At 40.8% G+C, this 17916-nt stretch overlaps 1 protein-coding gene across 2 annotated transcripts in view; it reads right to left on the reverse strand.

The window, feature by feature from the left end:
• SH2B3 (SH2B adaptor protein 3) overlaps positions 1–17916 on the reverse strand; it is a 229453-nt gene that overhangs the window by 182611 nt on the left and 28926 nt on the right. For both annotated transcript variants that reach the window (XM_075323834.1, XM_075323823.1), the window contains exons 2-3: positions 3706–3747; positions 2447–3247 (exon numbers count right to left, since the gene is read on the reverse strand). In XM_075323834.1, the coding sequence (XP_075179949.1) occupies positions 2447–3220 (774 nt within the window). In that variant the 5' untranslated portion in view covers positions 3221–3247; positions 3706–3747. The remainder of the gene's footprint in view (positions 1–2446; positions 3248–3705; positions 3748–17916) is intronic.

Below are 17916 nucleotides of genomic sequence, written 5' to 3' on the forward strand. Positions count from 1 at the left end.
TGTGTGAAAGACTTTGCAGAGACTTTGTAAGCAACTTCCCTTTCAAAAGGCTGCTTATCAACGTCCCCAACAACCAGCTAGGTCGCTCTGCAGGTCCGGATCGCTGTTGAGTTGTTGGCCAGGTTTGCCTGTTTGACAGCTCACCAGCGACTTAGCAGAGACTTAGGGAGGTCGCTATTGCGTCACCAAACCGGTGACGTTACAGCGATGTCCTTTGCGATGTTGCAGTGTGTAAACCCAGCTTTACACAGCTAAGGTATCTGACAGGATCTGTAACCCTTATCTGTCTTCACATGATCAATTGTCTAAGCTTCTTTATGACTACAGTAAAGGTGACCTTTCAACTGGTTCTAAGTTATCTCATGAGATTGTTCAGAAGGGGAGAGATTTTGGTTACAAATCTAGTTGTGAGATGAGCTCACTGACATATTCATAACTAATAAATCATAACATGAAGCTGGGCACTACAATTCGACCCAAATCCTTTGCTAATCTTTGGATTTCATGATCACTTATACACAGTCAAGTCACCCAGCAAAGTAACCCCAAAACATCTTTGAACCTCCACCATATTTGACTGTAGGCAATGTGTTCTTTTCATTATAGGCCTCATTCCATTTTCAATAAAAAGTAGAATGATGTGCTTTACCAAAAAGCTCTATCTTGGACTCATCTGTCCACAGGAAGCTTTCCCAGAAGGATTTTAGCTTACTCATGTACATTTAGGCAAACTGCAGTCTAGCTTTTTATGTCTGTGTGAGCAGTGGGGTCCTCCTGGGTCTCCTACCATAGCATTTAATTTCATTAACATGTCAATGAATAGTTCACGCTGACATTGATGCACGCTAAGCCTGCAGGGCAGCTAGAATTTCTTTAGAACTTTATTTCGGGCTGTTTATCCACCAGAACCCCAAGAACAGGGCTCTACAGAGTTACAGCTTGGAGCAAATTTTCATATGCACATCCTTGTCTTTTTCTGCCAATCCCATAGACAATGAATAGAGTACAGGTTGTATTTAAGATGGTGCTCTACCATTCTTGCACATTTAGAGCCCTGTTCTTAGGATCGCTCAGACTCCAGAGATTAGTAAAGCATCCCCAATCCTTTGGATAAGAGATAACTGGTGATAATCCTTTACCATTTCATTCACTCATTCATTCATTCATTTATTCATTCAATTCATTAAATTAACCAAATATCAATATTAACACCTTAGCACCCTCTAACATTTATGATAGCTGTACATAGTAGAAGACATTACACAATCAAATAACCAACATATTTTCTCATAAGATGTTTGAATTCCTAGTTTAGGAACAATGATCCTGAATTACTTCTACACAGCAAAAATGTATAACTAATAAAACCAGAGCAAATGTGTGTTCCTCGGTTTCGCTAGACTGTCTAAAGCCACATTTTTTCCCTCAAAAATGTATGGATAAAGACAGTTCTTTAAAATGTATGGACGCCATGAAAATGAAATATTTAAGAAGATGGATGAATGGTAATTAAGGATAAAATATATTAAATAAAAACTTCCAATAAATCATCAATATACCTCATAGAACATACTTCCTTCATCTACTGCTATCACTTGGGCTGAAGCCTGCTCGATTGTTCGAGACCATACAATGCTTAGAGAGTTGACTTCATTATTTAAAGCACTGGCACTGCCATCTTTCTCATATCACTAGAGACATACTTGTACTGCACAAAAATCTCCCGGACCTGTTGCTTCCATAGTGGGGCTCAGTATTATAATGACTGAGAGTCGAAACATGAGATTATAGAAGTGATCACAACACTCAGCAATCGATGAAATCATGCCAATGGTTTACTCCATTTGTGAACGTTGTGGTAATTTTTACACAAGTACATATCCAACAGAAACGTTTTCCATCATCCCTTTAAAGAGTAACCATTATAATTTTGTTTTTTCATAAATCAATAATTCATGTGAAAGCAAGAAACTTTGTAGTATATCTTTATTAGAGAAATGTACTTCCTATCTCTTCTCAAATAATCATTCATTCTCTAAATTCTCAATTCCAAGGTAAAATCCGTCCTACATGAATACAGATTTTCCCATTACTGAAATAGGAGATGCCAGTTGGCGCTCATAAAGTTCTATGGATAACTATGACTGTCCTTTCAGTAGAATTTGCAGCACCGACTGCCATCTCCTTACTCAATAACGGGAAAATCTGTCTTCACCGAATACAGATTTGAAAGGTTTTCCCATGTATTGAGAGTGAAAAATCAATCCAGTAGATGAAAGAAGAACATTCCTCTGATAAGATATATTACAAAGTTGCTTTTCTTCATTTGTACTATTGATTTAGGAAATTAAAAGTAAAATGCCGACCTTTAAACATTTTTTTCCATCTACAAACATCTATTTGCCACATGGAGAATGATAGTCCTACCAACAAATGTTAAACTTACCTTGGGTGGATCAAACAATTCTAATAGGTATTCCTCATTTTCCAAAGAGCTTGCTTTCCGTACAATCAACCGACACCTCTGCCAAAGAGTCCCACTGTCCATGCTTGTCTCATCTACCATGCTGTAATTTAAATGTCCTTCCTTTCGAATTTCAACCACAGGCTCCCTTTTTAAAGTCCACTGCAAAATCCTTTTATGCCAGGTCGGTGACTGTGCCAAATCCGTGTCAATGTCCCTGGCTTCTGAGGAATCTGCAGACTTTCTCCGGAATATATTTCGAATACTTCTCCTGATATCACTGAATGAGAATCGAATGAATTGTCTTGGAGGAGGGGGAGTGATGGTGCTTTGGAGCTCCTCAGAGCTCCATGCTTTAGGCACTTGTTGGACAGTTGAGTCATTAGCTGTCTGTTCAGTGTGTTCATGGCGAGCTGTCAAGTCCACCTCCACTTTTGCTGCAACCGTACTAGGAGGTTCCTCTGATGTCCTGCCACCTGTCTCTCTATAATCTTTTACTCTACTGAAGGGAAAGAATCTGTATTGGTCCATGCCCCAACTTTCCCTCACCTCGTTCCTGAAATACTGTTGGAAAAGATCCGTGAACTGCAAGGAGAAGTTCTCTGCCGCCAGGATGTCATGGTGTGGATTTTGGTTAGCAAACAACCAATACTGCTTTGCCAACTCTCTAGCAGTGGAGATGGCATGAAGCTCACAGAACTCATTCCAGCCCTGAGGGACGGAGGAACTTTCAGGTTGAATAGTGTCCCCATTCATTGCAGTGACTGAAGCAGTTGTGGTATGCTACGAAAGCAGAAAAAGGAAACATTAAATGAGGGGCTTTCCGCCGACAATTCACTGTCTTGCTTGCTAAGAGGAAGCTTTATAATAAAGTGTTCACTAGGTTAAGACACTTATCTCATAGCATCAATCTAACAAGCTTGTACGTCTGATTCACGGCTCTGAACAGATTATATGAATCAGGTTATGGTTTGACATAAATGATTGGCCTCGAAAAAGACAAATACTTGAAAACAAAGTGGCAATTTATAACATAGAATAATGGCGTACTGTGAAATGAAATAGAATACTCAGTTCTGCTACGATATATAGATATGTCAACCCCCCCAAATAAGACATATACTTGAAACCAATCTATAACATAAAATAATGGCATACTGTGAAATGAATTACAATATTCAGTTCCGCTATGACATATGGATATGCCCCCCCCCAAAAAAAAATGTTTATGGTGTACGTACATGCTATTGCTCCTTTGTGCAATGGTACCACTGTTTTCCAGCCTGTAAAATATAATACAAATGTTTAAGTAATCAATAAAAATGTGTTTTTTTAATCTCTTATAAATACAAAGATATACCATAGATCAGGAGATAGAAATTCTAAAACATCACAACAAGGGGGGTGGGGGAATTCATTAAAATACCTTAAAAATTGCTATATTTTTGTGCAACTCAAAAGATGAGCAAAAACTCTGCGACTTTTGGCAATCCCATGTCACTTCTGGCCAGCTGCACCAATATAGGAGGAGCATGGGAAGGAGAGGGGCTGCTAAGTCTGCCCATGAAAATCATACAAATTATGCAACATCAGTGCCAAACTTTATGTCAGAAATGCAAACTGGTCACTGACTGGTGTACATTTCTGCCCGAGGTCCACCATACTCTTAAAAGGAATCTGTCAGCAGGTTTTTGCTATATAAGCTAAAGCCAGCATGCTGTAAGGGTTAAGGCAGAAATTTCAGGCATGCCCGTGTTGTCATAGTCCAATCTTTTGCTTATTTCCTATGTTTTTTTTAGCACCCAGACCCTTATCATTGGTGTGTCTAGCTGCCTAGAGCCATGTTGTCTGGCACTCCTCTTTCTCTGATTGACACCTCACAGTCAATGAACAATCTCATTGAGAGCCTGGTATGAGACAGCCCTCTGGATTCTGCTACATGACTAAAGCTAAAAATGTACATTGTGTCAGAACAGCTGCACCCATTAATCTAAGTGATAGTTAGATTCAGAATCTACTTGTCTACATCATGCTGCTCTCAGATGATGTATCAAAAATCTGCTGACAGATTCCCTCTAAGATGCGTGTGAGTCTTTATGAATTAGCAGCATCTTACTCCAGTGGTTACATTCATTAGTGTGCACAATGCTCGTCTTAATGAAACGGGAAAAAAATTAAAGTGTTATTCCATCTCCATGATCCTATCCCAATACATAGTAGGCATTATAACAATAATATTAGCAAAAACCTCCAATTAGAAATGTAGTATAGTTCTCCTGATTAACTATGTCACTTACCTCATGTGCAGGGCATTGCAGCTTAGGTATCCCATGGTTATGATCACTCATATAGTGACAGTTAGTTAGTTGCTCGTCGTCATAACCATGGATATGTAAGCTGCAATGCCCTGCACATGAGGTGAGAGACATGGCTGAATCAGGAGAACTATACTACTTTTCTAATTGGAGGTATTTTCAAATACTATTATTACGCCTACTACATATTGGGATAGGATCTTGCAGATGGGAATATTCCTTATTTCCTGTTATGTTGATCTTAGTGATGGGAATTATGTCCTCAGAACCTGTCAGGAGCTTCAAAGTCACCAGAGTAAATACATTGCTGGGCAGAATGCTAGGCAGGGAATAGTACAAAGGATAAATAAATTAGCTGAGAACAGGCAAAGCCTCACAACAGCCTCATTTACATTGACAAAAAAGTGACCCATATTGTGTCATATTATAATTAAATCTAAGCAAGAGATAAAGAAATCAATGTGTCCCAGAACATCAGCCAAGCTACCCACCATCCTCCTAGCAATCCAGTATCTGGCTGGACGGCAAATGAATGCAGCAGGAGCCTCCCCCCTCTCCCTCAAATGTTCACCAGCCAGAAATGGAATAGGAATTCAGAAATAAACCCATACTCTTTGCAGGTTTTCAATAAGATTGAGCGTTACAGGATCATTCACCCCACTGCCTCTCAACCATCCCCATTGAATGTGATTGTGAGGTGCTGAAGGGTTATTATGACAGTCAGGGGCCTAAAAAAGGCCCTCATGTCTGCCATGTCAGTACTAGCATTAGAATGCTATCTGAAAAACACACTGCAATCCAGACATTTTGCATTTTATTGTACAAGTGGTAAGGGACTGCATATTTAAGTGCCCTATTGAGATTAAAAAAAGACAAAAAAAATGTAAAAACATAAAAAAGCACGAGTTTATATCACCCTCATTTTCCCATAGATCAAGTAAGAGATATAAACATTTTAGAACTTTGAACTATGAAAATATAATTTTGTAAACGCCATAAATAACAGAATTGTTCCTTTTTTGTTCCCATTGGGACTTAAATCTTATAAAAACGAAAGAAAAAAAATCATACATTTATCATACATCAGTAGAAGCAGTGGCCGCACACATGACCCAGGGATGAGAGAACACAATGATACTTTGTCAGTGCGATCGCGCTCCTCCAATGAGGTGCGGAAGAGTCTCTGATGGAGATCTGGCAGCGCTTGCTTCAGGGCTGTCAATCAAGATATGACCAAGTGTTCTGCCTGCAAAGTGAAGGAGCGTAATGGTGCACTGAGCCCAAGGGTGCATCAAAGGCTCCTTATTTATTTTATTTCTGATAACTAAAACACTAAAATCTATCCTACAGGTATAATTTTTTATAGAAACTAGGTACCCCAAACGTGTATAAGCGGACTGATTAGTGTTTTTGGAGGTGACAGACTTCCTTTAAAAAGACAATTGAACACAGGTAGTTAATGCTTTAAAATAACAAATAAAGCAGTACTTAAGGCTCTTTCAGACTTCTGTGATCATCGGTCTGATATTGGATCACAATGCACGGACTGGCCATGCATCTCCGAATCTGACAGCCTCATAGAAATACCTGAAGATGTCACTCTCAGGTCGGGAGTTACGTGGCCAGTCCGTGCATTGCAATTTGAGATGGGACCGAAGATCACAGACATCTGAAAGAGCCCTTACGTCAGGGGTTCCCAACCTGTAGCTTGGACTGGGTCCATTATGAGTGGCTCGCGGATGGCTGCCAACTTGGTGCATAAGCACCTGGTCTAACAAACAGCTATGAAGGACAAGTCTCCAGATGGTGACTTTTGTGAGGAGCTTCACATAGAATAGCAGATCTGGCTAGGGGTAGGCTAGGATTGCCTGGATCTTGGTATACTACCTCAGTATGATTTCTGTGGAGAAGCTTTGGCTGTCATCATACTGATGATGTGTGTCACTACTATGAGGTACGGGAGCTGGATGTGGCACGTGACCCTCTCTCAGGGCTGGATGTGGCTCGTGAACCTCTCTCAGGGCTGGATGTGGCAAGTGACCCTCTCTCAGGGCTGGATGTGGCTCGTGAACCTCTCTCAGGGCTGGATGTGGCACGTGACCCTCTCTCAGGGCTGGATGTGGCTCGTGAACCTCTCTCAGGGCTGGATGTGGCTCGTGAACCTCTCTCAGGGCTGGATGTGGCACGTGACCCTCTCTCAGGGCTGGATATGGCTTGTGAACCTCTCTCAGGGCTGGATGTGGCTCATGACCCTCTATCAGAGCTGAATGTGGCTCTCAAGGTCATAATGGTTGAGGACCACTACCTTACGTGTTGAAGCCCCTACCACTCAAGAGGTGCCATCCTGTCTACAACACCCGACTGCTGCAGTCAATAGGTGATATATTCATTGCATACATTATACTTTTTTGGGACATTCAGTTGTTAGAAACCATAGTCATACTCTTTTAAAAACATAAACAAATGCATATGCTCTGATAATGGTAGTATGTGCTTGTTGGTAATACATCAGGACAACACATCAAGCATAGGACACAAGCCCTGTATAAACACAGCCTACTCATACATTATTAACTGTTATTACCATTGTAGGAATATACAACATGCTTTTTAACTGGAAACACATGCCATTCAGGAAATTAAAAACATAAAGTTATTCTATTTATACAGAACATATACAACATATATTTCTGTGTTAGCTTGGCTTTCATGAGACAACATCTCATTGATATTGCATCAACCAAGGCAAACATGGGCGTTAGTCCGTTGATAACACTCAATGCATCTTGAATACTAGCACTAGAAATAAACTGAATAGCTAGCATACTCTGCAGAGGACTGGAAAACAAAGGGATAAACAAAAATCTCCCAATAAGTAGCAATTATATATACATATAAAAAAACTTTCATCAGGATTAGGGAGAAGCAGACTCTTGGAAGCTCGGGTCCACAGGGTTCGGCCGGACTGTAGTAAACACTTTGATTCGATACCTGGACTTGACCCGAACGTTACCCTGGACCCAATATAAGTCAATGGAGACCTGAGCTTATGTACTGGAAAATGGTTGTAGTAGGGACTAGGGGGCTGCAAAAAGAAAGCAAAATGGGGAAATTGCCCTGTAAACAAAAAACAAATGTGGATAGGGAATAAATTTAAAAAAAAATGACGTTGGGTCCAGCCTATTTTTCATAACAGAGCAGGTAAAGCACAAAAATGCGGACTGCAACCCTCAGCTGTCTGCTTTACCTTGGCTGGTTATGAAAAATAAAGGGGATCCCACACCGTTTTTTAAAAATTATTTAAATAAATCATTTAAAAGAACACCATGGGATCCTCCGTATTTTTAATAGACAGCCAAAGTAAAGCAGATAGCTGAAGGCTGGTATTATCAGACTGAGAAGATCCATGGTAATTTGGCCTATCCCAGCCTAAAATTAGCAACACACAGCCGCCCCAGAAGTGGAGCATCCATTAGAAGTGCCAATTCTAGCACTTTGCCTGGCTCTTCCCGATTTCCCTGGTGTGGTTGCAATTGGGGTAATACTTTGGGGGTTGATGTCAGTTGTGAATTGACAGATGGCATCAAGACCAGGGGCTAGTAATGGAGACATCTATCAGACACCCCCATTACTAAACAGGCAAGTACAGTGCCCTACGAAAGTATTCGGCCCTTGATTTTTTCAACCTTTTCCCACATTTCAGGCTTCAAACATAAAGATAAAAATTTTAATGATATGGTGAAGAATCAACAACAAGTGGGAAACAATTGTGAAGTTGAATGAAATGTATTACTTATTTTAAACTTTTTTAAGAAATAAATAACTGAAAAGTGGGGTGTGCAATATTATTCGTCACCTTTACTTTCAATGCAGCAAACTCATTCCAGAAGTTCATTGAGGATCTCTGAATGATCCAATGTTGTCCTAAATGACTGAGGATGATAAATATAAGCCACCTGTGTGTAATCAAGTCTCCGTATAAATGCACCTGCTGTGTGATAGTTTCCGTGTTCTTGTTTAAAGCACAGAGAGCATCATGAAGACCAAGGAACATAACAGGCAGGTCCGTGATACTGTTATGGAGAAGTTTAAAGCTGGATTTGGTTAGAAAAAGATTTCCAAAACTTTAAACATCCCAAGAAGCACTGTGCAAGCGATCATAATGAAATGGAAGGAGTATCATACCACTGCAAATCTACTAAGACCCGTCCGTCCATCCAAACTTTCATCTCAAACAAGGAGAAGACTGATCAGAGATGCAGCCAAGAGGCCAATGATCACTCTGGATGAACTGCAGAGATCTACAGCTGAGGTGGGAGAGTCTGTCCATAGGACAACAATCAGCTGTACACTGCACAAATCTGGCCTTTATGGAAGAGTGGCAAGGAGAAAGCCATTTCTCAAAGATATCCATAAAAAGTGTTGTTTAAGGTTTGCCACAAGCCACCTGGGAGACACACCAAACATGTGGAAGAAGGTGCTCTGGTCAGATGAAACCAAAATCGAACTATTTGGGCACAATGCCAAACGATATATTTGGCATAAAAGCAACACAGCTCATCATCCTGAACACACCATCCCCACTGTCAAACATGGTGGTGGCAGCATCATAGTTTGGTCCTGCTTTTCTTTAGCAGTGACAGGGAAGATGGTTAAAATTGATGGGAAGATGGATGGAGCCAAATACAGGACTATTCTTGAAGAAAACCTGTTGGAGTCTGAAAAGACCTGAGATTTGGACGGAGATTTGTCTTCCAACAAGACAATGATCCCAAACATAAAGCAAAATCTACAATGGAATGGATCACAAATAAATGTATCCAGGTGTTAAAATGGAGAAGTCAAAGTCCAGACCTGAATCCAATCGAGAATCTGTGGAAAGAGCTGAAAATTGCTGTTCACAAACGTTCTCCATCCAACCTCACTCAGCTCAAGCTGTTTGCAAAGGAAGAATGGGCAAGAATTTCAGTCTCTCGATGTGCAAAACTGATAGAGACATACCCCAAGTGACTTGTAGCTGTAATTGCAGCAAAATGTGGAGAAACAAAGTATTAACTTAAAGGGGACAAACAACATTGCACGCCCCACTTTTCCGTTATTTATTTTTTAAAAAAGGTTAAAATAAGCAATAAATTTCCTTCAACTTCACAATTGTGTCCCACTTGTTGTTGAGTCTTCACCATAAAATTTTAATTTTTATCTTTATATTTGAAGCCTGAAATGTGGGAAAAGGTTGAAACAATCAAGGGGGCCGAATACTTTCCCAAGGCACTGAATAGAGTTAAAAAAAAAAAACCATACAGGGAAAAATAGTTTATTTGAATAAAGACCCCCCCACACTCCCTCATTCACCAATTTATTAATTAAAAAGATAATCACAGAAGTTCCAACATAATCCAATGGTGTAATGTCAGACAACATCCATTGATTCCTATGGAACATCGTTCAGAGAACTTTCTCAGAATAAGGCTATACAGGAGTTACTGCTGGGCTGCCGCTGACCGACGGTGATTCAGTGGGTGTCGTGGGAGATTACACCATTTGATTATGTCGTAACTTTAATTTTAAATGATAAATTGGTAAACGAAGGAGTGTCAGGGAGTCTTTAGTCAAATAAACTATTTTTACCTGTGTGTGTTTTGTTTTATTTATTACTCTATACTTGCTGGATTAGTAATGGGGGTTTCTGATAGCTGTCAATCTATTACTAACCCCTGGGCTTGATGGCAGCTGACATCAACCTCACAATTTGGTCATTTGGGAAGAGCCAGGCAAAGTGACAGAATTGGCACATCTAATTGATGTGCCCCTTCTGGGGTGGCTGTGGGCTGCTATTTCTAGGCTGGGAAGAGCCAAATAACCATGGGCCTTCCCAGACTGATAATACCAGCCCCCAGCTGTCTGTTTTACTTTGGCTGGCCATCAAAAATAGGGGGGACCCAATGCTATTTTTTAATTTATTTACAAAAATAATTTTAAAAAATGCAGTGGAATTCCCTCTATTTTTGATAACCAACCAAAGTAAAGCTGAGGGTTGCAGTCCTCAGTTGTCTGCTTTACCTGGGCTGGTTATCAAAAATAGGTGGGAGCTCATGTCATTTTTTTTATTTTAGCTATTGTCCACAGTAGCATACAGGCAAATTCTGAATATGCTGCAGCTTTTCAAGAAACTTTATTAGTATACAAACAGCACCCGAACTCAGACACAGACTTGTTTTTAAAAGTCCATGTTCGGGTTTGAACCCTGGACAACCGGTGTTTGGTACGAACCCTGAACTTTACAGTCTGGGTTCACTCATCCCTACTTAGGATGTATTTTAACTTTTTGAGGCATATTAATAATAAAATTGGGTAATAATTCTAAATAATAATTTACAAGCTACTAGTCTCAGAGAAACGGCTGAAGTGTAATTCACATGACAAAGTAGAGCATCTCAACAAGACGCCACAGCATAGCAGTGGTTATTATGTTATGTGCTCAAAACTGGGTGTTAGATAAGTGACCTTTCCCACAAATAGATTTTGTTTTTCAGTTTTGGTGCTGCCTTATGAATATAATTCTTTCTATTATAGCGTGAATAATGCTTGTACTTTACTCTGCTGATATGGCCATGTAATGTGGACCATAGGTTAATAATGGCCAGGTTTTTTTTTATTCAATTTATTTTGTAAATCCACCACACGGTTCCAGATATATGGGCCTCTTTACTAAGTGCTATTTTTATGGTCTTTACACAGGGGGCATTACCTGGGGCATGTCTTTAGGCTGTTCTGAATTATTACCCTATTGGCATTGCCCCCTTAGCAAAAACCTTAAAAATTAGCAGTAAATAAAAAGGCTCATATCTCTAAGATAATATGGGGGATTTTAAAAAAATGCAATAATCAGGGAAGTAGAGTAAAGAAAAGCAAGACCCGGCCATTTGGTAACAGGTTCTCTTTAAAGGGAACCTGTCACCAGTTTTTTGGCGTATAAGCTGTGGCCACCACCACCGGGCTCTTATATACAGCATTCTAACATGCTGTATATAAGAGCCCAGGCCGGTGTGAGAACATAAAAAACACTTTATAATACTTACCTAACGGTCGTGCGGTGGGCCATATGGGCGTCTCCGTTGTCCGGTGCTGGTGCCGCCTCTCTTGGCAGACCCATCCTGCAGTACATTGCTCTTCTTAGTTACCAGCACACAGGGCACTGCTTGATTCCTGATCTCTGCACTGTACTGAAGAAGGTTCCACCCTGTTCATGGCATCATTCTTCACAGTAGAATCTCCACTCTAGGCACAGAACAACTATGCTGTCAAAAAGCCAGCTGAAGGACACTGCAGTGTGGAGGACCAAGTACAACTTGCAATTACTAAAGCACAGTTCCAATGGCATCTGATGGGCAAATAGAGCCCAGAGGGTCATCCTTAGGCTGCTCTCACATGGGCATATAGCATGTATGAAGGCTTAACAATGTTTTTTTGGATAGCCCTCAGTCTATGGTGGGGTCCTGATCAGCGTATTGTTTTCTAATGTCGGTTCAGCATGAAAAAAAATTGCAGCACGTTGCGATTGAGAGTGTAAATTGGACAGCGCACACCCTTTCAAGTCTATGGGTGTGAAGAATTCATTGGACTGCACTTGGATGACATTGGAATCATAGAATGGAAAAGATGGAGAACTTTTGTCCTCTTCCTTTTCCTTACAGCGTGTTCCAATTCTATCATGCAAGAGAATCAGATGTGTGATCTGTCAGAGTTTGATCCGAGAATCATTAGCATAACCTGCCCGATACCCTCGCTTCAGAGAATCTACAGCTCTCTGACCGCAGCCTTAGGGCAGGACAGATTTAAAAATTTGTTATACTGGCACAAATGAATATACACATTTTGATACGACCACATTTTGATTTTAGGAATTCCTCTTTACGTACAAATTGGTCCTATTCAAGGTATACAACTCTATATATTGATAAAGAAAATAGTGATGTAACCACATTCTAAGGGACCAATATTTATAAAAAGAATGCACTTTCACTTGTATCAGTTCATGAAATATTCCTAAAATAATAAATTACTAGATTGTGTTGTGCCCTGAGGTATATTGCTACTCCTGTATCAGTTTTACTGGTGAACCTCGGATCAGCTAAACTGATGAGCGAGGCCGCATTTTGGACATGACTGCGTAACCCTCATTGTGACTGAACGATCAAGGTTTTGTGCTGTTTTGGTACAAGTGAAGCTGGAATAGTGTCATCCGCATGCTTTTTTTTTGCATGGCACAATTATTTACTTTGGTCTGTGTACAGTCCATTGTGCACAGACAGCAAACACACTGAAATCACGCTAGTGTGAACTAATACTGATGTGCAGGTGTAAAATCGCAATGCCCGATTCACTTATAATGGTCTGGGTACAGTCCATGTGAAAACCACTGTACACATAGACAACACACCGAACTGACCATTATACGAATGTGCTATGTGCTGATATGTCGTACTAATGTGCTATCTTCTAGGCATTCACTTAAAAAAAGCCTTCCTATGTACTTTTTTATGCATGTACTGTAGTGTCAGTTTGTTAATATTCTCACCTACCGATATCTTCTCTTGTATTCAGCGCCGTTCTGCAGTTCTCAGTGACGTCACCAGTCTTCAGACCTTCCGGTCCACTCTTTGCTCTATGAGTGAGCTGAAAGTTTCTTTTACACTGTAAGTCTATGGAGCCTCATTATGGCACTCCATAGACTTACATTTTAGAAGCCACTTCCAGGTCACGCACAGCGCAGTGAGACCTGGAGAGTCTGAAGAGTGGTGACATCACTCAGAAACATGGCATTGGATTACAGAGAAGACAGCATTAGGTGATAATATTAACACACGGAGTACACTACATATACGTCTGGGGGGAGGAGTTCATGGGAAGGCTTCTTAAAAAAATGCAATATGAATAAAATACCAAAGACATAATGTTGCTGTATGGATCTACTATAGAGGCATTAGGTTTCATAGACATCAGTGGGTGTTTTTTTCAGCAGAACAAATGAGAGTAATGCAAGGCTGTGTGAATGAAGTCCTAACTCTCTCTTACGGTCAGAAAATTAATGTAGTACTGGTGAAAAATACATTTGTATGGAGGCAGATTTAGGTTATGTTCACAATGAGTTCTTAATGTGGATTTTGGAATGGGATCTGCTGCACAAAACGTTCTTTAAACAATTTCTGAATAAGCTTCCTATTGGTTTTAATGGGAAAATAACATTGCTGTTTAAACATGGAAAAAAAATGGTAAAGAATGAGGTCAGTTGTTTTATGTAGATTCTTCATGGAATCTGCACCAAACGTGAAAGTGAAGTAAAAGATGCTAGAAAAAAACCATTCATTTTCTGTGCATCAGAATGTGCTGGTAGCGTGTGATAGAATGTGCACTTATCCTTAAACTGCCCAATTTTTCATTTAAGTTGTGAGCCAATAAAGGCCCATCTGCCGCTACACATTTCAATCTTTAATGAATCATAGTAAGGGAAGATCGAATACCTCAAATATTCGGCTTCACGGATATTTTCCGAATAGGTCGCCGATATGCAAATATTCAATGCGCAATGTAAGTCTATGGGAAGCCCGAATAGTTCCGAATAGTTGTTATTCGGGTTTCTCATAGACTTACATTGCGCATCGAATATGCGCGAATAGTCGAATAGCGGCGACCTATTCGGAAAATATTTGCAAAGCCGAATATTTGAGGTATTCGATCATCCCTAATCATAATAAAAATTTTTTAAAAAATTCACTTTCCCAACTCAAGCTATCAAAGAATACATAACATTAACATTTTGCGGGTTATTCGAGCTACAGTTTTATCTCTAACATAGGGACTAATGTAGCCTATGGTTTCATAAATTTATATTATAAATGCCACTAAATATTTCACTACAAATGATCTTGTGTCCTGGATTGCTGAGGCCAGAAACTGGCTGCAGTGGTGATATGGGTAGACTTACGATAATGTAGAAGGTCCCATTCATGGGACTTATACCTACAATACATTTACCTACGATAGGTATTCATAGATGTAATTGAACAGTTGTGCAGAAAATAATTAATTCTAGTTCTGAATTAATTTGCAGATCGGAGCCATTTATTTACTTTACTTGCTTACATAACACATTAATTCCACAGCCCTTTGCAAACATCATCATTACTGTCCTTATTGGGACTCACAATCTAAATTCCCTATCATTATGTTTTCGGAGTGTGGGAGAAGACCAGAGGACCCAGGGGAAACCCACACAGGCAGAACATAAAGACTCCTTACAAACATTGACCTTGGTGGGATTTAGGCCATCAAACAGATGATCTTTCTGGGCTTAGGAGATCTTTTCTTTTCTTTTTCTTTATTTAATGCCCAAAGTTGTGCTCAATATGGAGCACTTAAAAGAGTGACAAAGTGCCACAAAAAACGTTCACTATGATGCTGGTTTACTTGAAACCCTCTCCAACAGGAGAGGTGAAGGTCAGGGCCTAGTAGCCTCCCATCACCGAATCCAAGGAAAGGCTCCCAGCATCTTCCCCGGGTGCCATGCAAGGCGAGAATTGGAAGCCATCGAATGTTAGCTTCCCTCCTGAAAGAGGGGAGTCAGGGTTCAGGGGAGAGCGAACCTGAGGGCTACACACTCCCCACTAGACCTGCCAAGAAAGAAACCCGTGAGGGACCCCCATCCTGACAAAATCCTAGTGACAGGGTGGACATACGTGTAACGAGTGACACTGTCAAAAACAAATATAAAAATAACTGGTGAAGGATTTACAGTGTAACACTGACTGGATCTTCTACCAGGAATTTAAAGGTTCCCCATCCTTGCCAAAAGGCCCAGAGAAGAATGAAAAGTTGAAGTGCAAGTACAAATGTGACAAAACTCATGTTAGTTTCCCACGCCCAGTTAGTTAGGGCACTCAGGGGTCACCACTCCTGGAACACTTCGCACTTCGAGCTTTCAATCATACCCAATCTTGGAGAGCCTGGGTTTCCCCCGGTTGGCTATATGAGCCACCTGTACTAATACCCAGTGAGTATTGCAATCAATCTACTAGGGCAGCCGGTCTTACAAAACCACCTTTTCGAAAGTTACTACACTTGATCTTAGCCAGAAGGCTGAGATCTTTGTTCCTTTTTACGAGTACTATAGTGCTTAAAAGTCCATCATCAGTAAAGCTGGTGTCACACATAACGACAACGCTGCAACGTCACCATATTCTGTGACGTTGCAGCGACCTCAACAGCGACATCGCTGTGTGTGACACATAACAACGATCAGACCCCTGCTGCGAAATCATTGCTCGCTCCTGAATGCTCCAGGTCATTTTTTGATCGCTGCTATCCCGCTGCGCCATGCTGATAAGCTGATAATCCTTGTGTTTGACACCGCAGCAGCGACGCTACATCTGAAACCACACAACAACCGTCGACGTCGCTATGATCGCTGCTCCGTCGCTGCTTTTTATTACATGTTTGACAGCTTACTAACGATCATCTATGGTCGCTGCTACGTAAGTAGTACACTGAACAACAATGGTGTGCATGGCAGGATTGCAAGGAGAAAGCCACTGCATGTTGATAAAGATCTCTTGGACAAGCCAGAGAGTAATTGGAAAAATGTTTCATGGCTGTATGAAGACAAAAACCTTTTGGTTTTATTTATAAGCAATATGTTTGGAGAAAGAAAAATACTGCATTATACCATAACGACCTCACAATATCTGTGAAACACAGTAAAGTAGTCTTATAGTTTGCACTTTTTTCCTGAATCTGGGCCAGGACACCTTGCCAACATTGATGGAACAATGATGTCTTAAAATTATCAGCAAATTCTAAAGGAAAGTGTCAGAACACCAGTCCAGGAGTTGAATTTCAAGAAAGTGAGGGTCATACAGCAAGACAATAACCCAAAGCTCACAAGCTGTTCTATAAACCAATGGTTAAAGAATAAAGTTAAAGATTTGGAATGCGAAGGCAAAGTTCTGAGCTAAATTCGATATCCATGTTGTGGAAGGACCTGAAGCGAATATATCATGGTAGAGAATCCACCAACATAACAGACTAACCTTTACACACTGAGACTTTCTAGCGATCCCACCAGCGATCCCAACCTGGCCGGGATCACTACAAAGTCTCTGGTGAGTCGCTGGTGAGCTGTCAAACAGGCAGACCTGGTCAACGACGCAACAGCGATCCGGACCTGCAGAACGACCTAGCTAGTCATTGGGGACGTTGTAAAGCCGCTTTTTGAAAGGGAAGTCGCTAACGAAGTTGCTGTAACGGTGTCAAACACACCGATACATGCTGCACAGCGGGGAACAAAAGACCAAAGAATGGTCCTGAGAGATGTATTGTGATCAGCAACCTCACAGCAGGGGCCAGGTCGCTGATGTGTTTCACACACTGCAAAGTCGCTGGGGAGGTCGCTATTACGTCACAAAACCCGTGACGTTACAGCGATGTCGTTTGCGATGTTGCAGTGTGTTAAGAGGCCTTTAAAGGCCCTGTCACACACAGGGATAAATCTGCGGCAGATCTGTGGTTGCAGTGAAATTGTGGACAATCAGTGCCAGGTTTGTGGCTGTGTACAAATGGAACAATATGTCCATGATTTCACTGCAACCACAGATCTGCCAAAGATTTATCTCTGTGTGTGACGGGGCCTTTAAAGGCTGCTTTACACGCTGCGACATCGCTAGCGATCTCGTTAGCGATGTGACACACAAGATCGCAAATGCGATCTGCTGAGATCGCACATGTGACCGGCGCTATAAAGACGACCTATGTGCGATCTCGGTAGATCGCATCTGCGATCTGGCGTGTCACATCGCTAAAGAGATCGCTAGCGATGTCACAGCGTGTAAAGCACCCTTAAAGCTGTTTATAGGGTGGAATTGGCAGATGAGCAGGACCGGAACCATTTACATGCAGTTATTGCTGTACAACGGGATCACAAACATATGATATTGGTTCATTTTCCTCACTTCAACAATAATAGGGTCTTATATTTTTGACCTTTTTGTTATATTTTGTTCCCTTTAACTGCTTTTAGGACTTAGGGAGTGTTAGGTAATTTTTATGCAAAAGTATGGAAAACTGTGAAGAAGTCACCACATT

This window comes from Anomaloglossus baeobatrachus, chromosome 1 (assembly GCF_048569485.1).
Source record: "Anomaloglossus baeobatrachus isolate aAnoBae1 chromosome 1, aAnoBae1.hap1, whole genome shotgun sequence".
NCBI classification, from domain to species: Eukaryota; Metazoa; Chordata; class Amphibia; order Anura; family Aromobatidae; genus Anomaloglossus; species Anomaloglossus baeobatrachus.